Here is a 26,731-nt window from a genome sequence, read left to right as displayed (position 1 = left end):
TGGCTCACCTGGTAATGTGCACATGTTACCACGCATGAGAACTTAGGGGTTTGAGCCCTTGGCCACCTGAGAGCACCTGTAGGGGGACGTTTCACAAGTGGTGGAGCAGTGCTGTGGTATCTCTTATCTCTTTCTCCCTTTCTATTTCTTATCTCTCTAAATAGAGAAAAATGGCTACTGAGAGTGGTGGAATCATGCAGGCATTGAGCTTCAGTGATAATCCTGATGCCCCCCCCCCCAATCAGATTAAATCTTGAAAAAAAAAAGCTTCTCAATATACCAGGTAGTGTGGGAAATTTCATTGTGGCCATTATTCAGTCATTCATACTAGAGACCTTGGGAAAAAGTGTAGTTACTCTTGTTTAAAAATGTTTGTCAGTGGTTAGGTATTTGGAAAAGATGAAAGGAGATAGGAAGGGAAATCCCCATCAATAGGCAAGTGACTGGGTCTCTAATTCCAGTGGACACTTGGAAGGAGTAAGCAGTCTTCGGTTATGGCAATGGCCACTTGGGGGGAAGGGATAATGTGAGGACTGGGCAGTTGTTGCATCTGAGAGCCTATGGAATCATGCAAATGTACAGCTACCAGGATGTGGGGTGATGAGACTAGTTTCAGCTCACCTCCCAGTGGGGTGGAGCTGCTCCTGTATTGTCATGCTGGGTGAATCTGGTCAGAAATCAGAAGGCTTTGAAGTGCCAGGTTGAATAACTTTATTTTTATTTTTTATTTCTTTTTTAAAAAATATTTATTTTATTTATTCCCTTTTGTTGCCCTTGTTGTTTTATTGTTGTAGTTATTATTGTTGTCATCATTGTTGAATAGGACAGAGAGAAATGGAAAGAGGAGGGGGAAGATAGAGAGGGGAAGAGAAAGATAGACACCTGCAGACCTGCTTCACTGCTTGTGAAGCGACTCCCTGCAGGTGGTGAGTCAGGGCTTGAACCAGGATCCTTACGCTGGTCCTTATGCTTTGCGCCACCTGTGCTTAACCCGCTGCGCTACAGCCCAACTCCCTTCCTTTTTATTTCTTTATTGGGGGATTAATGGTTTACAGTCGACAGTAAAATATAATAATCTGTACATGCATAACATTTCCACTTAACAATAAACCCCCACTAGGTCCTCTGCCATCATGTTCTAGGACCTGAACCCTCCCCCACAAGCCCCAGAGGCTTTTACTTTGGTGCAATACACCAACTCCAGTCTAAGTTCTGCTTAGTTTTTCAACTTCTATGAGTGAGATCATCCCATACTCATCCTTTTGTTTCTGACTTCTCTCACTTGACATGATATCTTTGAATTCCATCCAAGATAGGGCAAAGAAGGTTAATTCACCATTTTTAATAGCTGAGTAGTATTCCATTGTGTATATAGACCACAACTTACTCAGCCACTCATCTGTTGTTGGACACTTGAGTTGCTTCCAGGTTTTGGCCATTACAAATTGTGCAGCTATAAACAAATTTTTATTTGGTTCCTTAGGCTATATCCCCAGGAAAGGAGTTGCAGGGTTCTAGGGTAGGTCCATTTCTAGCCTTCTGAGAGTTCTCCAGACTGCTCTCCACAGGGTTTAGACCAATTTATTTTCCCAACAGCAGTGCAGGAATGTTCCTTTGTCCCCACAACTTCTCCAGCATTATTGCTGCTACCTTTTCTGATGTATGCCATTCTCACAGGGGTGAGGCGGTAACTCAATGTTGTCTTCATTTGCATTTCTCTGACAATGACTTGGAGCATATTTTCATATGTTTATTGGCCTTTTGGATCTCTTCTATGGAGAATATTCTATTCATATCTTCTCCATTTTTGGATGGGGTTATTTGTTTTATTATTGCTGAGTTTGGTGAGGTCTTTATATATTTTGGCTCTTAGCTTCTTGTCTGATGTATGGCATGTAAAGATCTTCCACTATGTGGGAGGTTTTTTTGTGTGGGTGGTGATTTCTTTTGCTGTGTAGAAGCTTTTTAATTTGATATAGTCCCATTGGTTTATTTTTGATTTAGTCTTCTTTATATTTGGATTCATTTCATTGAATATGTCTTTAAAATTTATATGTAAAAGAGTTCTGCCAATATTTTCCTCTAAGTTTTTGATAGTTTCTGATCTAGCATCCAAGTTATTGATCCATTTGGAATTTACTTTTGTGTTTGGTCACATATAATGGTTCAGTTTCATTTTTCTGCATGTTTCAATCCAATTTTTCCAACATCATTTGTTAAAGAGGGTCTCCTTTCCCCAGTTAGTGGTCTAGGCACTTTTGTCAAAGATTAAATGTCCATAGATGTGGGGCCTTAATTCTGGGCTCTCAATTCTATTCCACTGTTCAGTGTGTCTGTTTATGTTACAGTACCAAGCAGTTTTGATTACAATGGCCCTATAATACAATTTGAGATCTGGGAGTGTCAGGCCTCCAGTTCTGTTCTTCTCAAGATTATTTTGGCAATTATAGGTCTTTGCTGTTTCCATATAAACATTTGTAGCTTTTGTTCTATTCTCCTAAAAAAAATGGTTGGGATCTTGAATAACTATCTAACTATAGATTATGGGCTGGGGAACTCAGAGTCTGAGAAATCCCAAGCCTTTAAGAGTGGTGAGATCCCACCACGATTTGTGTCATTCTACAGCCCATGTAACGATTGTATGCTATATGTCTCTGTAAAATAATTGAAATTAATTTTGGTTGGTGAGTGTTTGAAGAGTTTCATAATGACTCTTGGGATAATTAGAGGTGCTTTGGGATGCCACAAAAGGAGAATTTAGTATAACTGCTATAGATGCTTGAACCAGAGATATACAGTGAGGTCTGGTAACAGGGTGATAAGACTGTTGTTGAAAGAAAACGGAATTAGTAACTAAATATTTGGGCTTATCATCAGTTTGCTGGTAAACTGGCACTCTGAAAACAACTCCCATGTTTTGTAGCACATTTTCTAGTTCCTGTGATGTAGATACTCCTACTGTGGTGGATTTCAAATCACCAATGATTCAACTACTGGCTCACATGATTCCTGAGTATCGGATCATTAGCTCTTGTTAGCCTCATGTGAGTGAACTCCAGCCCAACAAATAGAATCCTGTTGGGCCTTCCCTGAACTTTGTGATTTCAGTCACTTCACTCCTATAATCAATACAATAACTTAAGCTAGTTCCTTCCAAAGTATATCTTCTGATAGTTTAGCTAGTATTTTAGGGCAGTAATAATATAAGTACAGAGGGTTATAGCAGACTGTCACGGATGTTACTGTGAGGATTACAGATGGAAGATTGGAGACCTAAGTCCCTACGGGGGAATAAATAATGGTTTGGTTGAGGGTGAAATACGTTAATACCTATGTTGGGGAAATGTGGAAATGTCTCCTGTGACAAAAATCCTATAAGTCAATATTTCATCAATAAACTGATTTTAGAATTAGACAAAAAGTACAAAAAAAAGAGAAAATGTTCTTGTGCCTTTGGTTCAATATTAGCATTAAGATCTCTAGATTGCACAACTGACACATAAGTTGAATCCAGTGGAGAGAAATATGAGTGAGAAAAACCCAAACCAGACTCACTGAGAACACCTCTCATTCAGCCTGTGGAATTAGCTCATTTATTTCAAAAGGCAAAGGCAGTACGTACTTTCTTAGAGAGCACATTCCTTTATATCCGAAAGGAGCATACTCCTTTATATATTTTTTATAAACAATTAATCCCTTTCTTTATCCTGAGAAATGAAATATTTTATTCCCTCTTTGGGTAAAAGGACCTGAGACTGAGGGGTTAGGTAACAAGGAGCTAACCTCTAGGCAACTAGCCAAAGCAGTGCCCTTCTCATCAGACCCAGCAGCCTAAGGATTTTCTGGATTCCCTCACTGCTGTCAATGCCTCAGGGCTTCTGGATTTCCTCTTTATGCTTTCTCTCTCTTCCTTGTTGGCTTGGGGGTTTTATGATTTCTATGGTAAGTGATATTATCATCCCTTGGCCAGGCAAACAGAAGCAACTGCTTCAGACAGGGTTCTGAGTAAATATGATTCGTCAGGTTTATCCAGGCTCAGGTTCCTGGGCTGGACTTTGCACCAGTGAATCAGATCCGTGGAGGCCTAGAAGTTGCAAAGGTAACCAACTGGCTGTAGATCTGAGGCCAGGCTTGGTAGATGTGGCACCTGGACTTTGTCAGTCCCCAAGAGGAGAGCAGACACTCTTGTGCCAGGGTCCTTGGAGCTGAGCTGGAGGAGGAGAGACATCAGAGCAGGTAGGTGCGTGGGAACACTGGCTCCCTCTTCTCTCTTTTAGCTGGTTTTGATCTGTTAGATTAGAAAAGGCAAACTTGTCCCCATGGGATCAGGGGAAGTCTTTTATGTGAAGGTGCCGATGTGACTTATCATTGTGGGCATACTACTTTTATCTGGAGAACTGTACATGATTATTATTATTATTTTTTAGTTATTTATTTTCCCTTTTGTTGCCCTTGTTGTTTTTTATTGTTGTAGTTATTATTGTTGTTGTTATTGACATTGTTGTTGTTAGGACAGAGAGAAAGGGAGAGAGGAGGGGAAGACGGAGAGAAAGACTGACACCTGCAGACCTACTTCATCGACTGTGAAGCAACTCCCTTGCAGATGGGGAACTGGGGGCTTGAACTGGGATCCTTGCTGGTCCTTGTGCTTCTGCAACATGCATTTAACCTGCTGCACTACTGCCTGACTCCCCTGTATGTACTTTTTGTTTGATGTCCTTAATTATAACCTAATGTCTAAGCCACTGGAGTTTATACCTCTTGGCAAGAAAATGCATGGTTGTGGCGAAGAGGTTGAGTCTTGTGTCTTTGTAGCTGGGGATGGGCTGTCTAGTGAAAATATCCCATGGCAAGTGGAAGAGACTTTCTTGTTGTGTTCACTGGTGTGTACAAATGGCACTGACATCCATAACCCTTCTGGAAAGGCTCATATATGTCTGAAATATTTGGTCATCCTTGCGATTTTCCTGAAAAGGCTGTCAGTGTACCTGACTTTTTCAAGGAGATGGGTTGACAGGGGAGGAAGAAGCTAGTATCCCTGAGCCATGACTGATCTTGAGATGGAAGGCACATCTGTGCCTTGCCCTTCTGATATGTTTTGATCTCTGTGCTGGGCTTGCAGTCATGAACCTTGGCTTCATGGCTTTGGAGAAGTGATGCCTCAATTTCAACACACACCCTTTGACCCTTTGTTCTGATAAGATTTTTTTCTTTCAGGCATGGAGTTTCAGGAGTGAGAACAAGTTAACTGAATTCCTTCAGAATCTTGGGTCCTATAATAGTCCCCAAGAAGAAAAAGTGTGGGGTCTGGTTGGACTAAATACTGGGTTAATAAACCCATTCCTTGACTAAATGTGTTATGCATGTTCACATGTTGTCTCTAACTGATAGGCTATCATTAATTCCCATTTTATGGGCAAGGAAATCAAGGCTTGAACAAATGCATGAGGGAACAAATGGCAGAGTCAGAATGTCAGTCTAGCTGTCTGAGCCTCACTGTTACAGGGCCTCTGTAATAAGACTTGGATAAATATTTTCTGGTAGAGTAAATATTTTTATTTAATTTAAATATTGTTTTTAATTTTATTTATTTAATCAGAATCATTTGATTGTGCTTTGGAACATTATTTATTATTATCTTCATGTGTTCCATATTTATTGTTAATGCCAATAGACTTTCTCTTTATTTTATTTTTTTTTCTGCCACTAAGGTTATCTCTGGGACTTGGTGCTGGCACTCCTTTTTTTTTTTTCTCTTCTATTTTTTATTGGAATAGGACAGAGAGAAATTGAGAGTGGAGGGGAAGATAGAAAGGGAGAGACGGGGAGTCGGGCGGTAGCGCACGGGTTAAGCCCACATGGCGCAAAGCACAAGGACTGGCGTAAGTATCCCGGTTCGAGTCCCCGGCTCCCCACTTGCAGGGGAGTGGCTTCACAGGCAGTGAAGCAGGTCTGCAGGTGTACGTCTATCTCTGTCTTCCCCATCTCTCTCCATTTCTGTCTGTCCTATCCAACAATGACGACATCAGTAACAACAACAATAGTAACTACAACAATAAGGACAACAAAAGGGAAAATAAATGAAGAAACATAAAAAAAAAATAAGTCTGTGTGATAGCCTTTGTTAAAAAAAGAAAAAAGAAAGGGAGAGACAAAGAGAGACACTTGCAGACCTATTTTACCACTCATGAAATGTCACCTTGCAGGTGGGGCTCGAACCCAGGTCTTGTACATGGTAAAGACTTTCATTTTTGAGGCAAAATCAATAAAATTGTCTGGCCTGTTATTTTTTCATGTATCTGCTTGACTTCTTACTTTTTTTTGGCCTCCTGGGTTATCACTGGAGCTCAGTGCCTGCACTACAAATCCACTACTCCTGTGGCCATTTTTAGATTTTTTTGGATAGGACAGAGAGAAATTTAGAGAGATAGGGAAGACAAGAGGAGAGAGAAAGACACCTGCAGACCTGCTTCACATGTGAAGCGACATCCCTTGCAGGTGGGGGGGGGGGAGCCAGGGGCTTGAACTGGGATCCGTGAGCCAGTCCTTGCATTTCGTACTATGTGCGCTTAACCTGGTGTGCCACTGCCTGGCCCCCAGGATCTTAAGTTTTTTTTTCCTCCAGGGTTATTGCTGGGCTCGGTGCCTGCACCATGAATCCACTGCTCCTGGAGGCCATTAGAGAGGGGGAGAGGAAGATAGATACCTGTAGACCTGCTTCACCGCCTGTGAAGCGACTCCCCTGCAGGTGGGGAACCGGGGGCTCGAACAGGGATCCTTACGCTGGTCCTTGCGCTTTGCGCCACATGCGCTTAACCCACTGCACCACCGCCCGACCCCAAGATCTTAAGTTTTAAGATCTCTCTAGACAAGTACACAAGTGGTTTGTCTGAGAAGATTTTTGTAAAACCTAATCAATCATCAGGTTTGGAGATAAGCCTAAACTGATAATGATTTTTATTTTGGTCTTTTTGTTTTGTCTGCAGAAGATAAAATAGTTACTCAGCGGACTCAGAGCATAAGAGGAATTCAGAGGGTCAAGGATGGAGCCCTGGGTTCCCCAGAGGCTGTCTCAGCCTCAGGGGAGACCCATAGTTCCATCAAAAGCACCAAACCGCAGCCACAGAAGAGAAGGCTATCCTCACCCTGTCCCTCAGTCTCGGCATAACGGAGAGAGGCTCCAACGGCAAGATACCCACAGGAGTCCCCAGCCCCAGCAGGATCCTAGGGCTGGCCACCTGCAGTCTCATTATTCATCGAACCCTGGGGTTGACTACTATGAAGGTGGCTATGTTAGCCACTTCTACCCACGGTATGGTTAAGGGCTTGGAAAGGATCCCAAGGACCTCAGTGTATTTGAACATGTTGTTCTTTTCCTTCTTCCGTTTCCTTTTATGTCTCCTCATTTTCCTTTGCCACTCTACTTCACTGACATAAACAAACTCTTCCCTCTCCCAAATTGTATTTAGCGAGCTACAAATAGCATTTCCATTCTCTTTATCCCCGTGTGGACCTTCTTAAAGAAGCCATCACAATGTGACCAGGTATTGCAGTAGAGGAGAGGGCTAAAAGAATGGTGATATTCACCTAGTACAAAGTGCAAGGACCTGCACAAGGATCCCAGTTTGAGCCCCCAGCTCCCCACCTGCATGGGGGTTGCTTCACAAGAGGTGAAGCAGGTCTGTAGGTATCTATCTTTCTTTCCCCCTCTCTATCTTCCCTTCCCCTCTCAATTTCTCTCTGTCCTATCTAATAAACAGAAAAAAAATGGCCACCAGGAGCAGTAGATTCATAGTGCAGGCACTGAGCCCCAGTGATAACCCTGGAGGCAAAAAAAAAAAAGGAACGATGATATTTAAATCAACATATGGCACACTTTCTTGCCTGGGCTCTCAGGGACAGTATGTGGACAGCTATGGAAAAGCTATGTGGACAACTATGGAAAAGCTTCTCTTAGGGAACCTGATACAATCTTCCTGATTCTTTTTTGACCACTCTGACCTAGAGTTGTCATGCAACCACCAGTACCAAGACAAGGCCTAGTGTCTAGAACAGTTTCCATAGAGTGACAGGTATACCAGAATTATGTACTGGATGCATGAATAAGTGAATGAATGAGTGAATGAATGAATGAGAATTTAAAAGAGAACCTACATTAGAGAGCAGATGAAGGTGGGGGTAGATAGCATAATGTTTATAGAAAGGGATTCTCCAAGTCTGAGGCTCCAAAGTCCCAGGTTACTCCCTTGCACCACCATTAGCCAGAGCTGAGCAATGTTCTGATGAAAAATATATACATATATATAGAGAGAGCAGATAAAAAGATTTCAGTTCAGAAGAAGATATGTTAAAGATGTAATTTTAGGAAAGTCTGGAATTCTGACTGATAACACTTGATCTTTCCTGGGCTATTGTGAATGTCTTTTATGCTTTACTTTTCCTTTTTCAGGTGGGGTGACATTGATCTGTCTATACAGTCAGGGTTGAAATTATGATTATTGTAAAGAATTTTGCCTTTATGAAATACTAAAGAGTTCTAGAGAAAAGTAGCAGCAGAATGTTCCTTTCCCCAGTCTTTCTGCTCGGTCAAATCCTTCAAGGAAATGATATTAAGGATGGAGTCAATTGTAACATTCATCTCTAAGGTAACCCAACTTAACTGCTTCATTTTCATCTGTAATATGAACAGGAATTACAGTGGCATCTTGGGTACCTACAAAGCTATCTCAAGAAGAGATTTTTCTCAGATAATATCAGTGTAAGCTTTTCTGAGATAACGCCCCCTCTTTTTTTTTTTATCAGATGTTTGTTTGAGGAGTAAGAGAGACCATGGGTAGGAAAGAGGAATGAGACACTGGACTATAGTTTGAAGCAAAGTTCGACCCCCTGCTCTGAATTAAGATTTTCTGTTTATAGGATGTAGAATTAACCTTGACTTTTCAGATGTCATAATTCTGCCCTCTCAAGTTGGTTGTTTTTTATCTTTCACTGGTTTAGGGTCTATATCTTGGCCATCCTCCTTCTGGGATAACTAATATTTATGGTATTTTAGGCCAGGCATTGAGGACTGGTATCAGAGCTACCACTCTCCAACCCTCAGAGAAGACTATGCTTATAGAAGGTATTATCATCACGGCCTCCCACAGCAGCCCCAGGAGGAAAGAGGTATGGAGTGAGTTCTGGGAATGAATTTGGGATAATCTAACAGACAGCACAGAGACATAGGGGGTCTTAGTCCCCTGACCATCCTGGTCAGCCTAGCCTGAGCCACCATTACTACTGGCTATTATCTTGGTCAGACATCAACACTACATTCAATATTTAGGAAAGAAAAGATAAGGATAAGCTATTTTTTTTTACATTTATTGATTTATTTTCCTTTTTGTTGTCCTTGTTTTTTTTTTAATTGTTGTTGTATTTATTATTTTTGTTGTTATTGATGTCATCATTGTTGGATAGGACAGAGAGAAATGGAGAGAGGAGAGGAAGACAGAGAGGCGGAGAGAAAGACAGACACCTGCAGACCTGCTTCACCGCCTGTGAAGCGACTCCCCTGCAGGTGGGGAGCCAGGGGCTTGAACCAGGATCCTTATGCTGGTCCTTGCGCTTCACGCCAGGTGCGCTTAACCCGCTGTGCTACCGCCCGACTCCCTGGGGAATAAGCTATTTTTATTTGACATAGAAGTGATGGTTTCCAGCAGTAGGAAGTTTTTACCTCATCCACATTTCCCCTCCTTCTCCTCTCTGTAGTCAAGATGATAGTCTCTGAGCAGGTTACAATAGAGTCTGTTCTTCAAGTGAAGTCTACTGTAAGGCAAACCCAACACCAGCCACTCTGAGGATTGTAAACAGAAGCTTATATCCTGATTAGTAAGGATTCAGGTGTGTGCAGGTGGCAGTTTCTGATATGTCAACAGAGTGAGATTTGTCTCAACATTGAAAACACACAGATTATCCCCCCCCCCCCCCCCCGTGTACAGTGACAGGCAGCCATGGTAATTGGTTCAGAGAAGAGTAAGGAGCATCTGACAGACTTGCCCCCTTTCTTTCTCTTTTTCTCCCTCTTTCCCTCCCTCCCTTCCCTCCTCCCCTCCTTCCTTCATACCTTCTTCTCTCATCTTCTTTCCTTTCTTTATTGGTGGAGGTGAGAGATAGAAAGGGATAAATAGGGAGAGGGAGGCAGAGAGATAGACACCTACAGCACTTCTTGGCTTGTGAAGCTGTTCCTCTGCAGCTGGAGAGCAGGGGCTTGAACCTAGTCCCATGTCTGTCAGACTTCCTTTTTAGCTCTGACCATCCATTTTACTCAATTTAGTAATTATGATTTTAGACCTACTGAGCTCCTGGAACTCTTCACAGTTTGCTACTGTCTTTCTGACTTTGCAGAAGCAGGAAGTGACCTGTTTTTTCTGTTTTCTCTGAGGGTGCAGTGCCAAGGCAAGGAAGCCCTTATAACTGGCGTGAAGATTATCATGATCTAAAACAGCTCAATGAACAGAAGCTTGAAAACCAGAAAAACTTGTCTGGAGAAAATGGTGAAGCCCAGTTCCAGTGAGTGTGAAAAGAGAGGCTTCTGCCAAAGTCAAGCTCCTTTAGGCAAATCCTCTACCATCGGTGCTGGCCCCTCATCCACAGAGGTCCAGCCGCTTTAGCTCTGGTGAAAGGGATGAGGGTGCAGGCAGGATGGTCTGGGAAAACTGGAACAGGAACCTAAGAGGAGAGGCTTATTTATTTGTTTGTCTGTTTAAACATTTATTTCTTGTACCAGTGCTGTTGTTGGCACTCAATTGACTTCACCATTCCCAGTGACCATGCTTCTTCATTGTCTTTCTTTTCATGTTTCTTTATTTTGATAGGAGGGAGGGAAAGAAAGAGAGAGAGAAGAGACACCTGTAGCATGGTTTTACTGCTCATGTAGCTTCCCCCATAAGGTGAGCATTGGGTACTCAAACCTAGGTCCTTGTAGATGGTAATGTGTGCACTCAACTGGATGAGCCACCATGTAGCCTCAAGAGGAAAGGATATATATATCCTCTTAGAAGAAATTCCCATGCCTGGCTTTGTGAGCCTTATGAGGCTACCTGCAGGAAGGTCTCATTCTCCATTGGTCTCAGGACAGAAGCACCCTTCTGAAAGTTTTCTGATTGGGGTCTGCTGGGGGTGAGGAAGGGGGGATTGGCCTGCTCCTCTGATCTTACCTGTGTCTTAAGAGTGGGACACCCTCCTGCCAGAATCAGGCTGAGCCAGTGGCTTTCTGGTGCCTGGCACCTGTGCCCCAGAGCTCAGCAATTTAGGTGCTCCAATTTGAGCTTTTCCAGGCTGTCATGATGCAGACCTCTCTGTCCAGCCTAGGACACTTCTGGAAACTATACCTGGGACCCCAAGAGCCCCTGTTTTTCTGGTATTGACAAATTGAGGTGGGTGTTGAGTGGCTACCTACCTTTGCTTTGGAGCAGAACAGGCTCCCCCAGGGAGTAGCATAGCCTGGCCAGCTTATTGAGAACCCTCTTTACTACCCTGCCCCCTCTTATTCTGTTACAGATCTAAGAATTGCAACTCTTATAGAGAGAGTCCTGCTACTAACTCTGGACAGGAGTGGACTGGGGACCTGCCTCCAGAGAGTTTGCTAGCTGGGACTCAGAAGAAGGTAACCTGAAGTGACACAGGGTTGGTGGACTCAGTTTCTTATTTTTCAACTCAGAGACAGAGAAGAAAAGAGAGAAGGAATGACACCACAACACTCACTGTTCCACCATTCCTGGAGCTGCTCCTTTGTGCCATACACAGTGCTTCTGTGTGGTTCAGGCAGGTCCTGATGCTTGGAAAAATGTGCACTCTACCAGACGAGAACAGAGCCTTCTCTGATACCTAGTGTTCACCAAGGCAGGACCTCTGTTATTACATCTGCTAGTGACAGCTCCACACTCAGTACAGCACTTTACACTCTGCAGAGGGGTTTTACACTTCTTTGCTTGGTATAAACCCAGAACCTAAGTTCTGTGATTTTTTAAAAAATATTTATTTATATTGGATACAGACAAGGATAAGTTTAGAGGGAAAAGGGGAAAGAGATAGATAGATAGATAGATAGATAGAGAGAGAGAGAGAGAGAACCTGCAGCATTGCTTTACCACTTCTTGTGAAGCTTTCTCCCTGTAGGTGGGGATCAAGGACTTGAACTTGGGTCTTTGCACATAGTAATATAAGCACTCAACCAGGTGTGCTACCACCTGGCTCCTTTTGTAACTTTCTTATGTTGAAGCATACTAGGTGCTCATTAAATAGTTGGTGAGTGCATGAGTAAGAGCCAATACATTGGGTTGCTGTGGTTATTTATATTACAGAGCACGGTGTTAAGCCCAGGTAGTCCAAACCACTAGTCTAGGGTCATAACAGTAGATACTAAGAGAAAGCCAAGACTTAAATTCAGTGCCCTTGACTTTGGGCTCTGCAATCTTTGCACCAGGTCAAAGTCATCCTTTAGCAAGCTCTGTCAATCAAACAATGCAATATTTGTCTTTCAAGACATGCACATTAATATATTTGCAAGGTTGAATTGTGAGGCATTAAAGGGACATTTGGTAGGTCCTGCTCTCTGAAACTATTTCTGATTCTTACTACATATTTATGTTTCTTTGAACTCTCAGCTGTTGCTGACAGGCAAGTCCAACCTTCTTCAGCAGCAAGAGTCAGGTCTCAGCTCCAGCAGTTATGAACTCAGCCAGTACATGGCAGACACCCCAGAGCCGCCGGGGCACAGGGCTTCCGCAGCTTGGAGTCCAGTTCAGGCTGGTGGGTATGGAAAGGATTGGAACAGGTGATCTGGGCTGGGAAGAAGCATCTTGGCTAGTCAGCAGTGCCCTGTGTTTCCAGGAATGGGTGGTGGTATACCTCATCAGTCTATGTAGTTCCCTTGGTAGAGAGGGACAGAGATGTCTCTATAGTCCATCTTTTGTCATCCTTCCTTCCTTTTTACTAGATAGGACAGAGAGGAATTGGGGGAGGGGGCAGAGATAGAAAGGGAGAGAAAAGAGAGACACTTGAATCTCTGCTTGTGAAGTCCCCTCCACCTTAGGTGGGGAACAGGGCTCAAACCAGAGTCCTTGCACATGGTAATAAGTGTGCTCAACTGTGTGCCACTGTCCAGCCCTACCTTTTATTTTGTAATGGAGATAATATCACAGATGATTCTGATCTGTATTGAGCTGGAAGATGTTTTTAAGTAACAGGAAGAGAAAGTGAAGACCCTGTCTGGGCACCCAGCACATCTTTTAAGTTTGGATCGCAGACTCATCTTGAGACTTGGAGTTACCAGAAGGGCCCTAGCTCTCCCCATCTTGAAGGCCTGGACCTGCTGCATTACCACTGGGACCAGATTCACACACCCTTGCATGATCTTCTAACTTATTTTCAGAGACCTAAATCAGACTTATATTTAGCATAGATTTTTTTTCTCTCTCTCTCTTTTAAACTTTCTCTGGGGTTCGCACTGTGCCTGCATGATGAATCTGCTGTTCCCAGTGACGTTTTCTTTTTATCTTTCTTTTTCTTTCATTTAATAGGATAGAGAGAAATTGAGAAGAGAGGGAGAGATAGAAAGGGAGAGAAAAAAGGCACCTGCAACACCTGATTTACTGCTTGTGAAACTTCCCCCTTACAGGTAGAGACTGACTATAGACTTGAACCAGGGTCTACATGGTACATGGTAACACGCACTTCACAGGTTGTGCTGTCACCTCCCACCCTTATAATATGTTTGAAACTTGTCAGTGTCATGCTACTATGCATACTCAATACATATCTTTTCCTTTTTCTTTTTCCTATTATTGCCACTGGGATTCTCACTGGGGCTCGGTATCTGCATGACAAATCCATTCCTTCTAGTGGTCATTTCTTTCTTTCTTTTTTTTTTTCTGTCTATTTTTATTTGATAGTACAGAGAGAGGTTGAGAGAGGAAAGAAGATAGAGAGGGAGAGAGACAGACACCTACAAACCTACTTTACTGCTTATGAAGTGTCCCCCCTGCAGGTAGAGTACATGGGCTTGAACCCAGGTCCTTCCACATGGTAATGTGTGTGCTCAATCAGGTGCACCACCACCCAGCCCCATGCGTTTTCAAACCGTACAGCTCACTTAGAAATTTATCTTGTTTCAGAGTGGAATTTGGACAAAAAAAATGGCCTTCTAAAGAAAACTAGTGGCAAGAGTGTTAACAGTGCCTTTCTATGTCTATTGGTTAGAGGATGTCTCAGCTACTGGTCCCAAGGCCCCCATGAAGTTCTACATCCCTCATGTGCCCGTGAGCTTTGGGCCAGGAGGTCAACTGGTTCGTGTGGGTTCCAGTTTGCCTAGCAATGGACCCCGTGTTGAACTGCACAGCATGGAGGTAAATGAGACCGTCCCCTTCCTCCCCCACCTTATCTCCTCAGTGCTGGCTGGTCCCCAATTGCTCGTAACATACTCTCCCTGCTTCCCTTTGAGCCTGGGTCTCTCCAGGAATGGGGGTGCTCTAGTGGGGACCAAGGCTATGCACCCCACTGATTAAATAGGTGAAACTCTTCTCTGAAAGTAGAGATGCAGGAGTTGTTATTTTCCTGAGATGACATTGATTTATTTTCAACTATTGGAGGACTTGTTTTTGTCCTGCTGCTTTCTCCTGAAAGCACTGGAAACCATCCCAGGGCCAGGACCCCAGTTTTGACACTGGAGATGGCTGGAAGACTCATTGGATTTATGGTCTTGAAGATCTAATCCTTTTCTTTCTTTTATTTTTTTGGTTCTAGGTAATTCTTAGTGACTCTGAGGAACAAGAAGAAATGAGGGCCTTCTCAGGACCCCTGATCAGGTAAATTGAAGCTCAAAAAATCTTCCTGCCAAGGCCAGGGATTTGAAAATTTATTCCTGGTCTCCTTGAAAGAAAATGTTTCTGAGTAGAATTTTCTTGCTGCAAGATACAGTCCAGCATGGTCTAAGCCATTTTCGAAAGAAATTTAATAGTGGCAGGGACAAAAGGAAGATGAAAGGTTTAAACATCTGTAATCAGTTCTGCTTGTTTTTCTAAGTATATTTATTCATTTTCCCTTTTGTTGCCTTTGTTGTTGTTTTTATTGTTGTAGTTATTATTGTTCATATCGATGTTGTTGTTGTTGGATAGGACAGAGAGAAATGGAGAGAGGAGGGGAAGACAGAAAGGGGGAGAGAAAGATAGACACCTGAAGACCTGCTTCACCGCCTGTGAAGTGACTCCCCTACAGGTGGGGAGCTGGGGGTTCGAACCGGGATCCTTACTCAGGTCCTTGTGCTTTGTGCTACATGCACTTAACCCGCTGTGCTACCGCCCGACCCCCAGTTGTGCTTATTTTTAAAGACTCTTAAAGAGTTGGGCTTAGAGAGAGTACCAGGCTATAGTAGACTGTCTGTCTGTCTGCCTGTTTGTCCATCCATGTATGTATGCATATACGCATCTATGCAACTATCTGGTTTTGTGAAGTCAGCTTTGTTTTACAGAGGATACATAACATAACTGGTACTAGAAGAAATTTAAACAGAGCCTGGGAAATCATAGACAAATGGGTCATAGTGGGGAAAAATTTTGTTTGTCTGTTTTTTTGTAAAACTATAAATCAGCAACATGATCACTTTTGAGTTAGGAACACTGCAATTCTGTCCTCTTCAGGACTGAGCTAGAACTGCTTTATAAAGCCTAGTGGAGTTTCTGATCAATATTAGGGTGCCCTCTGCTGGAGGAATTTGACAGGTGCCACCCAGACCCCAGCACCCAGAGCCTGTTTTTAGAAATGATGCAATACCAACTGTGTCTATCCCAGGAGGTGGAGGCTATATACTTCAGGATATTTACGACTAAATAAATGTATTCCAATTCCAAATTTCCTCCCTTCCCCAAGAGATTCCTAATTTAACAGCTCCTTCAAATTAAAATGGGAGTTGTATCTATTTCTAATACTCAGTTGAGTATCTGAACATGAGGGTTCTGGTCTCAACTTGCTATTAATGTTGCTGAATGAGGCCCATTAAATAATCATATCTATTTATTGAGCACTTACTACATGTTATATGATTTTTGAATTACTTTTTTATATGGAAGTAGGTTTTTTTTTTTGCTTCCAGGGTCCTTGTTAGGGCTCTGTGCCTGCATGATGAATCCACCACTCCCCTCGGCCAGTTACCATTTTTTTTTCTTTTCTATTTTTTACTTGACAGGACAGAGAGAAATTGAGAGAGGAGGGGGAGATAGAGCGGGAGAGAGACCGAGAGACACCTGCAGACCTGCTTCACTGCTTGTGAAGCATCTCTCCTGCAGCTGGGGAGCTAGGAGCTTGAGCCAGGATCCTTGCACTTCATATTATGTGCACTTAACCCAGTGCACCATCGTGTGGCCCCTGTGGAGGGAAGTTTTAATTTTAATTTTTACTTATTTATTTATTTATTCCCTTTTGTTGCTCTTGTTTATTGTTGTAGTTATTATTGTGTTGTTGTTATTGATGCCATTGTGTTGGATAGGGCAGAGAGAAATGGAGAGAGGAGGGGAAGACAGAGAGGGGGAGAGAAAGAGAGACACCTGCAGACCTGCTTCACTGCTTGTGAAGCAACTCCCCTGCAGGTGGGGAGTCGGGGGCTTGAACTGGAAACCTTACACCAGTCCTTGCTCTTTGCACCATGTATGTTTAACCCGCTTTGCTACCGTCTGACTCCCTATTTTTTACTTTTTAAATTATTATCCCCATCCTAGGATGGGAGATCTGAAACTCAGATGCAGTAAGAAAATTGTACAAACTGGACACAAACCCAGGCTCTTTTGCTGCCATAGGCTATACTTTTTTGCTACCCTGAATAGTCATTTTTGGTGTTTGGGCCTCAGCAAAATGAAGGGAGTCTCTTTGTATCTCACCAACAGATCAGCCCTGAAATGGAGAGGGGTCAGTCAGCTGCTCACTCTGCTTTTTGAAATCTCTCTTCAGGGAAGATGTACACAAAGTGGACATTATGACCTTTTGCCAGCAGAAAGCAACTCAGAGCCGCAAATCTGATACACCTGGGAGCAGAGATGCGGCCCTGTTGTGGCAGCTGTTGGTCCTTCTCTGTCGGCAGAATGGGGTAAGCCTTGCCTCTTGGGTTGGCAGGCTGGGATGAATGCATGCCATCCTGTAGCTGTAAGTTTCAGTTTATGGAGTGATTAGAAAAGGTGATATTGTCTACTGCCATACCACCCTGAACACATCCGATCTCGTCTGATCTCAGAAGCTAAGCAGGGTCGGGCCTGGCTAGTACTTGGATGGGAGAAAAGGTGATGTTAAAACAGCTACCAATAACAGCAAAGCAACACACACTCTCTCTCTCTGCTATGCTTTTCCTAGGGTACAAGATGCTCCCAGAATGTACATGCCCCAAGCAGCCCCTGTGCCTCCCACAGGCAGGAACACACACACACACACACACACACACACACACACACACACACACACACACACACACTGCTATGCTATTCCTAGGGTACAAGATGCTTCCAGAATGTACACACCCCAGGCAGCTCTGCCTCCCACAGGCAGGAAATAACCAGGAGGTAATGCAGTCCTTGCTAGGATTGCCCTGTGCTCATACCATTGGGCTTCTCTGGAAGGTAGACACCCTGGTTTTGCCACCTTCTCCTTGTAGTCCATGGTGGGTTCTGACATCGCTGAGCTGCTGATGCAAGACTGCCAGAAGCTGGACAAGTACAAGAGGCAGACCCCGGTGGCCAACCTCATCAACTTGAGTGATGAGGACTGGCCAGTTTTGAGCTCTGCCACCCCCAACCTGCTCACTGGGGAGGTCCCCCCCAACGTCTTGACTCAGGAACAAATTGTGGAGAAATTCACTAAACTGCTCTACTACGGAAGGAAGAAGGCAAGTGTACCTCCTACAGGTGGGATTCAAAAGTAACCACTGTCCCACCCTGCCACCCTTCTAATTCTGAGTAATAAATACTCATTTTATAGCACCAGTGAGCTTTAGAAAGGTGCAGAGAAGATAGTTGAAGAGATGGTGCAGGGATAGAGTGCAGGAATGTGAAGCCCTGGGTTTCATCCTCAGTGCTGCAGAAGCCAGAGAGATGCTCTGATTCTCTTTTACAAATAAGTACATAGATCTTTGTGTGTATTTGTGTGGGGAGAAGAGAGGAGAGGAGAGGGGAGGGGAGGGGAAGGGAGAGGAGGGGAGGGGAGAGGAGAGGAGAGGAGAGGAGAGGAGAGGAGAGGAGAGGAGAGGAGAGGAGAGGAGAGGAGAGGAGAGGAGAGGAGAGAGAGACTCCAGAGCTTTACTATACTAGGAAAGACAGAAACAGGCTAGGGATATGAACTGACTGGCCAACATCCATGTCCAGTAGAGGAGTGATTACAGAAGCCAGAACTCCTTGTTTCTGCACCTCAAAAAGAATTTTGGTCCATACTTCCAGAAGGGAAATGTTTGCAAAGATGACAAAAGGGCTATGAACTCTAGTTCCAGTGGGACCCAGAGCATTTATGACCAAGAACCTTTGTTTTTATACTATGCCTGAGAAGGGAAAAAAATCTAGAAAATACCTGAGGAAGTCAGGTACTGTTCTCTAATCTGAGAGCAAAGAGGAAAAAGGAAGGGCATTCGGAAGTTGTAATAGATATATGTGTGGCTTAGAAAGGAAGTGAAGGCAGGACTTTAGAAATGAATAAAAATGGGCAAAAATATGTGTATATGTGCACGCACACATATACAGTCAATTTGTATCTGTGATCTTGGGAGAACTATGGTGGTTATTGTTGGAGGGGGCTGGGGACATAGAACTTTGGTGGTGTGAGTGGAGTAGAATTATACCTCTATTATCTTACAATCTTTTTTTTTCCTCCAGGGTTATTGCTGGGGCTCAGTGCCTGCATTATGAATTCACTGCTCCTGGAGGCTGTTTTACCCCTTTTGTTGCCCTGTTGTTGTTACTATTATTGTTTTTGTTGTCATTGCTGTCATTGTTGAATAGGACAGAGAGAAATGGAGAGAGGAGGGGGAGACAGAGAGGGGGAGAGAAAGATAGACACCTGCTTCACCAGTTGTGAAACAACTCCCCTGCAGGTGGGGAGCCGGGGGGCTCAAACCAGGATCTTGATGCCGATCCTTGCGCTTAGTGCCATGTGTGCTTAACCCACTGCACTACCGCCTGACCCCTTATCTTATAATTTTTAACTTACTATTAAGTAAATAATAAAATTAAGAGAGGGAGACAGAGACAGAGAGAGAAGGAGGGTGGGTCTCTGGGGAAGCGGAGCTCCAGTACACATTGGTGGGGTTGTCCAGGGAAGTTTGGTCAGCATCATGCCCCCTCTCTCTCTCTCTCTCTCTCTCTCTCTCTCTCTCTATATATATATATATATATATATATATGAATGAAATGCCAAATACAAATACACTTTTTTTTATTATACTAGGAGTATTTCTGGGGATTGGAATTTGCACAATGAATTACTGTACCTGTTGGGCAATTTTTCATTTTTCTTTTTCTTTTATTTTATTTGATAGGATGGAGAGAAATTGAAAAACAATGGTAAGATAGAGAGGGAGGGGGAAAAAGAGACACCTGCAATCATGTTTTACTGCTTTTGTAGCTTTCCCCCTACACGTGGGGGGTAGAGTTTGAACCAGGTTCTTGCCCATGGTAATGTGAGCCATTGTACAATTGTTATTTTTTTGCATCTAAAATTATATATGCAATACTCCCATGACATTAAAATACATAATTTAAAAACTAACAGATAATATTTCATCACATGAGTTTATTATATTTTATTGAATCAGTCTCCTGTTGAATATATAGGCTGCTTGCACTTTTCTCAGACATTATAAATCACACAATTTCAAGATTTTGCTACTTAAATCTTTGGGTGTCTACCACTCTTTTAAACTAGATTTCTAAAATGGAATTAATGTGAGCATATACTTTTATTTATTTGTTTATTTAATGAGAAAGAGAAAAAGGAATAGAAAGTAGAACAGTGTCCATTTCCATGTATGCAATGCCAGGAGTTGAACCCAAGCCTGAAATGTGCAAGTCCTGTACTCTACCATGGAGTCATCTCCCTACTTCATTGCACCTGCTGACTTTTCTAGGTAAAATGAGAGACAGAGAGACAGAAGGAGAAAGGAAGAAACACTATGGTACTGAAGCTTCTCCCAGTGCTTTGGGGGTCAGGCTGGAACCTGTTTTGTGTTTATAACAAAGCAGGAGTGCTCCGAGGTGAGCTATCTCACCAGCCCTCTAAAATTGTACACTTTTACAAGGGTCTTCGTGTGTACTCAAGATTAGTTTCTAGAAAGTTTACTAAACCAACCAAGCAAATAAAAACTCGCCAGCTATGTCTAACATATGCCTACTAGTACTGAATATTTCCATTACACGGGATAAAGTGATGGCTTAGTTAGTTTTTTTTTACAGCAAACTGCTATTTCAGTTTAGTAAAATATTTTCACTGAGGTTCCCTTGATAAGCAACATTGTGAGACTATATACAATGTGAATCTACTGGACTCACACATTGTGAAAGATTACTACCCCCCCAGGGTGAATTTACGCACTAGTCACCTTATATACATACCACTTATGCCTTGTTTAATGTGGAAGTTGAACTCACATTTTATGCAAGTCTTAAATATTTGGGTATATGAATAAAATCAATTTGATTCAAAAAAGCAGGTGAGGAGACAGCTCAGTGTTAGTACTGAGGGATTGCATACTTAAGACCCAGCTTGGAACCTGGCTCTATAAACAGGCCTGGCCAGCTTCTCATCCAGGGACAAAAATGTAGGTTTGGGTGAGGAGCTTGTTGTCTCTGCAGCTCTCCTTAGGGAAGGAACATTCCTTCAGCATGCGCCCTTGAAGTCCATCTCTCTTCTTATAACCTCAGACTCACTCAGGCCTTGGGCTGAGCTGCTTTGCTCTTGTCTGGTTTTAGAAAGCAACCTTTGCTTAGATAGGTTTACAGGTGGTCCTTTGGGAGGTGTTGCAGTGGATAAGGCTTTGGACTTTCAAGCATGAGGTCAATCCCCAGCAGCACATCTACCACTCTGGTTCTTTCTCTATTTCTTATCATTTCTCATGAATAAATAAATAAATAACATCTTTTTTTTTTTAAAAAAAGAGGTTCATAGGAAAAGAGTGTTGGGCTCATAAAAGAGCTTAAGTGAGGACAGGAGGAGGGATACCTTAGAAATAGGTGTCTGTGGGGGTTGGTTGGTAGCGCAATGGGTTAAGCACACATGGTGCGAAGCACAAGGAATGGCACAGGGATCCTAGTTCAAGCCCCTGGCCCCCCACCTTCAGGGGGTCACTTCACAAGTGATGAAGCAGGTCTGCAGGTGTCTATCTTTTTCTCCCCTTCTCTGTCTTCCCCTCCTCTTTCCATTTCTGTCTGTCCTATCCAATGACAATGACAGCAACAACAACAACAATAATAACAATGATGATGATAAGCAACAAGGGCAACAAAGGGGAAAAAATAGCCTCCAGGAGCAGTGGATTCATAGTTCAGGCACCGAGTGGAGCCCCAGCAATAACCCTGGAGGAAAAAAAAATCTTAAAAGAAATAGGTGCCTGTGAGAACTGATGTTCTTGCATTGTTCAGGGAGGTCTAGCTTCTATGTCTTAGGGGGTATCAGACTCCACACACAGACTGTTGTGGTGAGCAAAGGCAGAGGAGGAGGGTGGTATCAAAGTGGGTGCTTTTGTTTTCAGGAAGCCTTGGAGTGGGCCATGAAGAACCACCTGTGGGGCCATGCTCTGTTCCTCTCCAGCAAGATGGACCCCAGGACCTATAGCTGGGTCATGAGTGGGTAAGTCTGGGGATGTAAGTTTGGGGTTCAACCCCAGAAGTGGGGGTCAAGGCAGATGAGACATACTGAGCAGTCCCACCCACCAAGTGTCTAATTTTCCTCTTCTGAGTATTTCTCTTTTTCTAGATTCTTATAACCTGGACAAAGGTGCTTTCTTTCTACTTGATAAGTTGATGAAAATACTCTCCTGATGTTTCCCTGGGGTTAGAGTTCACAAAAAAATTTAAGTAGGTTCCTACACTGTAGTTGCCTTCTCTCTTCAGGAGGGCTATTCCAGATGCTTCCATCAGTGTATGTGTGTGTGTGTGTGTGTGTGTGTGAGAGAGAGAGTAAGAGAGAGAGAGAGAGAGAGAGAGAGAGAGAGAGAGAGAGAGAAAGTGTGTGTGTGTGTGTGTTGTGGGGGGTGGGGCTGGGGGAGTCACTTAGGGTTTTGCTGAAACTTCCTGAAAATGAGGGTGAGTGACTATTTTGCTTCACCCTTCAGTGGATATGTGGGTGCTGAGCAGGGGGTGGTGTGATGGGGAGCAGAAGCTAAGGGTTCTATGGGAAAAGGGGATTGTTAGAATTGGAAATGTGAGATCTCTGGGGCAGGGGGGAAGATGCCAAGACTGAGATGACTTTCAGAGATCATGACAAAACAAGATGCCAGGGTGGACTGGAAGAATGTTTCCACCAGGATGAGACAGGAAGGCAGCTGTATGGGCTAAGAGTGAGGGGCTGAAACATCAGATGACAATAAAGCAGAGGAGCAGGTGCTGGAGTGTTGGAAGTAGGAGGTTCAGGCTACACTGACATCCCTGACTTGGCAGGGGTGAGGTGGGTGGTGTGTGTATGTGTGTGGAGAAGTCTAGCCCTAAGATTTGGGTCAGGGTCACAAGAAAGTTTCCTCAAAACACTGGTCTCGTGTGGCTAAAGTCAGGAAGCTGCCCTCCCAGCTAAACTTGTGTTTGAATTGGCCTCCAACCCTGTTGGGCTGAGAGTGGGCTAAGAAAGTTGAGACTTCTCTTTTAGTTCTGCAGGGCCAATGGTTCTACTATCTGGGGCTCATTTTTCTAGGTGACCTGCATTGAGTTTCTACTATTCTAGTCCTCTCTCTTTCTCTCTTTGTTGTCACTGGGACCTCACTGCTCTGGGATGACCTTTTTGGGTAGAAACAGAGAGGGAAACAGACACCAAAGCACTAAAGCTTCCTTCACTGCAGCGGAGCCTGGGCTCTAAACTGGGTCACATGCATGACAAAGCAGGTGCACTGTTCAGGGGGGCTGTTTTGTTGGCTAGTCCCCTCTCTTTCCTGAGACCAGAACCCCTCTAAAGCCTGTAATCCTGTTCAGAGTCTGGAACATCATTTCAGTGCTGAAGTTTAACCATACACAGCACTCTGAACTCGCCAGGCAAAGTTTCAGTGAAATACAATGTGGAGTTCTGATGGGTGGTTATCTTGGAGGGGAGGGAGAACCTTCCTGAACCCCCCCCCCCCCAGTGGCTTACATCTTTGGTGCAGATTTTTGCCTTGGGCCATTGAATTTTGATGGGGCCCAGTGAATTGTGAAAAGTATCTCAGTCAGAGCATGCTTAGCTCTCAAATCAGCTATAGAGCTTATTATCTCCTTGTTAAGTACAGCCCATGATTTGTCATCAGCTGGATCGTTTCAGGTCCCTCTTCTACGCCTCTCTAGTTACTGAAAATGACTATTCAGTGTTTGCAAAACTATAACAGACCCAGTCTGGGGAGGAGGGGTGGCAAGGATGAGGTCATGGCTGGGGCTTCTGGCATAGAGAGGGTGTTGGTTAGGGGGACCCACAGAAGAGAAGTTCAAGTTAAAGACTGGGACTCTCTAGGTCCTTTGAGATGGTGGGGTTCCATGACTCTCCATGACTGAAGAAGAGGTGCCTGCAGAAACTCAAGATCTAGGTAGCCTTTCCAACAGCAGAAAACACCTCCCATCAGTTAGTTGTGGTATGGGGTTTGGCATAGAATGAAAGTCCTGGTATTTCCCCCTCTCCTGTAAATGGGGTTTCCCAGAGCTTCAGTGGAAAAGCTAGGAGATGCACACTTTGCACAAGAATCTGGGGAATTAGATGGGAATCTATGAGGCCAGGGGTCTCTCTGGGAGGGAGAGAGGCTCTTTCACCTTGGCTCCCCTGACACTCCCTCTCTTCACAGCTTCACCAGCACGCTGGCGCTCAACGATCCCCTGCAGACCCTCTTCCACCTCATGTCAGGGAGGATCCCACAGGCAACCACGGTACTGATATCCCAGGGGCTTGGGGATGCTGGGTGGGCATTACCCTGGGGATGAGGTGATAACTTTAAAGATGAAAGACAAATAACAGGCACTTGCAAGTCTCCTGTTTCAGATCTGGCCCTGAACACTGCACTTCAATGCACATTCTTTTTATTAATGCACAGAAGAAACATTATTGCCCCTGCCTTGCAGAGGTGGAACCTGGATGGAAAGGTGTAAAATGACCCAAAATTATGGCTAGTGAGTGGCAGTGCAAAGGCCCTTTGCATAATGCCATGTACTCTACACTGTCACAGAGCTGAAGACCCTCAACACAGTGTTGATGAGGGGAGAAATAGCACATGGGTGGCTTGAGCCAGAGGGCAGTGCTGAGGACTACAGTTAGGGTCACACACTATCACCATCATCCTCATGTACTCTGCCTGGCCTGGATGGCACTGGATAAACACTATCTGGTTTTTTTTGGGTAACTGCAAAGAGAAAAAAATGATTTGTTTAGACCTCCAAATCTTAGCTCATACTATCAGCCTCCTCCTCTAGACATGCTCTATAATGAGTGGAAGGTAGGCTTGTCTATTAGAGCCTCTTTACCTTGCTGAGGTGTGTGTGTGTGTGTGTGTGTGTGTGTGTGTGTGTGTGTGTGTGTGTGTGTGTGTGTGTAATTTATAAAGTGTGAACCAGGTGCAAAGTACTGTGCTATGTGCTTTACATAACTATCTTAGTTTATCATCCACAATCACCCTATTAGGTAGAAATTGTGATCACCACTTACCGTATGTGGAAACAGAGACTCAAACACCTCAATAAGCTTGCTCAAATTCACAGAGCTCATAAGAGGCAGAAATTAAACAGAATCCAAGTTCTCCATGTTTTTTGTGACACCCTGATTCTTCTTTATTGGTATTTCCTGCCTCAAATTCTCCTAATTCAGAGCAGAGTAGTCCTGGGGTCAGGTAGTTGAAAAAGTGACATTTTGTGGACTTGGAGCCAGGACAGGTCTCTGTTTACACTTGGCTGTTTCCCCGGTGGAGTCCTGCTGCCTCTGCCTGGTCCGCAGAGGGAAAGGTTCCACCCTCAGCTGGCCAGAGATGAGAGGGGGCCTGTTGGCTTGTTCCTCATTGCGTCCTATATTACAAGGAAATACAATCAGAATATGAATTAGACTGTATAGGGCAGCTGTAGAGATAAATCAGATGATATATGAGACAGGGTTTTGTAAAACCAGCCCCGTTAGCAGTTAGGCTTCCAGGAACCTGATATTCCCCTAATTTCTAATAGGCAGATGTGGACTCTGAAGTCAAGTTTGCTCAATCTTTCTTCTCCCACTGAAAAGCCGGGATCTTTTTTTACAATTTCATCCCTAGCTACTGGGGTTGGAGGCACCAGGAGGAAATTTGAAAATGAGTAAGTGATCAACTTAAATAATTTTATCTGCATCCTTCTATCCATATGCTTGCACATATGCACTGATGTATGCATGTAAAATGTATGTTTGAATACATGCAATGTATGCACACAGTGTGATCATGTATACATATGGTATATGTGTATGAATGTATGGATGTGTGTCTATTTGTCTGCCTACCCATCCTCCTGGGAGTTTTGACTTTTTAAAGATCTTCCAAGGGACTAGCGAAGTGACTCAGTTGATAGAGTGTTTTTTGCATGTATGAGGCCTTTGTGAGGCCTCTGGTGCTACAAGGAGAAGCAACAAGGACAGGGACAAGGAACTCCATGGATGATGGAATGGTGCTTGGCTTCTCTCTCTTTCATAAAAATATAAAATAAAAGAATTTTCCAGGGAGACTACTTAGCAGTACAACACATGTCAGAGGCCCTGGGTCTAACACTGCATCAGAGAGAGGGGGAGAGAGATGGAGAGAGGTAGAGAGAGAGAGAGAATTAGTTTAGATCCCTAAGTAGCAACATTGCAGGTAATATAAAGGACCTTCTCTGCATCCATCTAATTCAGGAAATAGATAAAACAACAACCTTCTTTTGTGCATTTGGACAGAGCCATGTAGTTGCTTATTAAATCTTCCTTTTTTTTTTTTTTCTTTCTCCCCTGCTGCTTTTCAGTTCTGTGGTGACAAGCAGTGGGGGGACTGGAGGCCTCATCTGGCTGTGATTTTATCAAATCAGGGTGGGGACGCAGAACTGCAGCAACGCACTATCATTGCCATGGGCGACACTCTGGGTGAGTAGAGGGCAGCACTCTCTTCCCATATCTCCATTTAGCTGTAAAGTCTTGCACTTCAATCCTTAGGGACTCTTTTTTTGTTTGTTGTTTTTTGCCTCCAGGGTTATTGCTGGGGCTTGGTGCCTGCACTACAAATCTACTGCTCCTGGAGGCCATTTTTTCCCCCTTTTGTTACCTTTGTTGTTTTATAATTGTTGTGGTTATTACTATTGTTATCATTGTTGTTAGATAGGACAGAGAGAAATGAAGAGAGGAGAGGAAGACAAAGGGGGAGAGAAAAATAGACACTTGCAGACCTGCTTCACCTATTGTGAAGTGACCCCCTGCAGGTGGGGAGCGGAGGCTTGAACCAGGATCTTTATGCCTGTCCTTGCACTTTGCACCATGTGCCTTTTACCAGCTGCGCTACCTCCACCTCATGCACTCTTTATAGGAT

At 43.7% G+C, this 26,731-nt stretch overlaps 1 protein-coding gene across 4 annotated transcripts in view; it reads left to right on the top strand.

Moving 5' to 3' along the window:
* Positions 1–4,100: 4,100 nt before the first annotated feature.
* The window catches only part of SEC16B (SEC16 homolog B, endoplasmic reticulum export factor), a 48,257-nt gene continuing 25,626 nt past the window's right edge, over positions 4,101–26,731 (top strand). For 2 of the 4 annotated variants that reach the window (XM_016193716.2, XM_016193715.2), the window contains exons 1-13: positions 4,101–4,240; positions 6,990–7,312; positions 9,053–9,165; positions 10,431–10,551; positions 11,542–11,647; positions 12,648–12,792; positions 14,242–14,387; positions 14,785–14,846; positions 16,981–17,116; positions 17,675–17,905; positions 21,752–21,849; positions 24,014–24,095; positions 26,175–26,292. In XM_016193716.2, the coding sequence (XP_016049202.2) occupies positions 7,044–7,312; positions 9,053–9,165; positions 10,431–10,551; positions 11,542–11,647; positions 12,648–12,792; positions 14,242–14,387; positions 14,785–14,846; positions 16,981–17,116; positions 17,675–17,905; positions 21,752–21,849; positions 24,014–24,095; positions 26,175–26,292 (1,627 nt within the window). In that variant the 5' untranslated portion in view covers positions 4,101–4,240; positions 6,990–7,043. Of the gene's footprint in view, positions 4,241–6,989; positions 7,313–9,052; positions 9,166–10,430; positions 10,552–11,541; positions 11,648–12,647; positions 12,793–14,241; positions 14,388–14,784; positions 14,847–16,980; positions 17,117–17,674; positions 17,910–21,751; positions 21,850–24,013; positions 24,096–26,174; positions 26,293–26,731 lie in introns of all 4 variants that reach the window. The other 2 variants (XM_060197731.1, XM_060197732.1) reach the window with 2 other exon arrangements.

This window comes from Erinaceus europaeus, chromosome 9 (assembly GCF_950295315.1).
Source record: "Erinaceus europaeus chromosome 9, mEriEur2.1, whole genome shotgun sequence".
Classification (NCBI taxonomy): domain Eukaryota; kingdom Metazoa; phylum Chordata; class Mammalia; order Eulipotyphla; family Erinaceidae; genus Erinaceus; species Erinaceus europaeus.
This window is presented reverse-complemented; position numbering and strand designations above follow the sequence as displayed.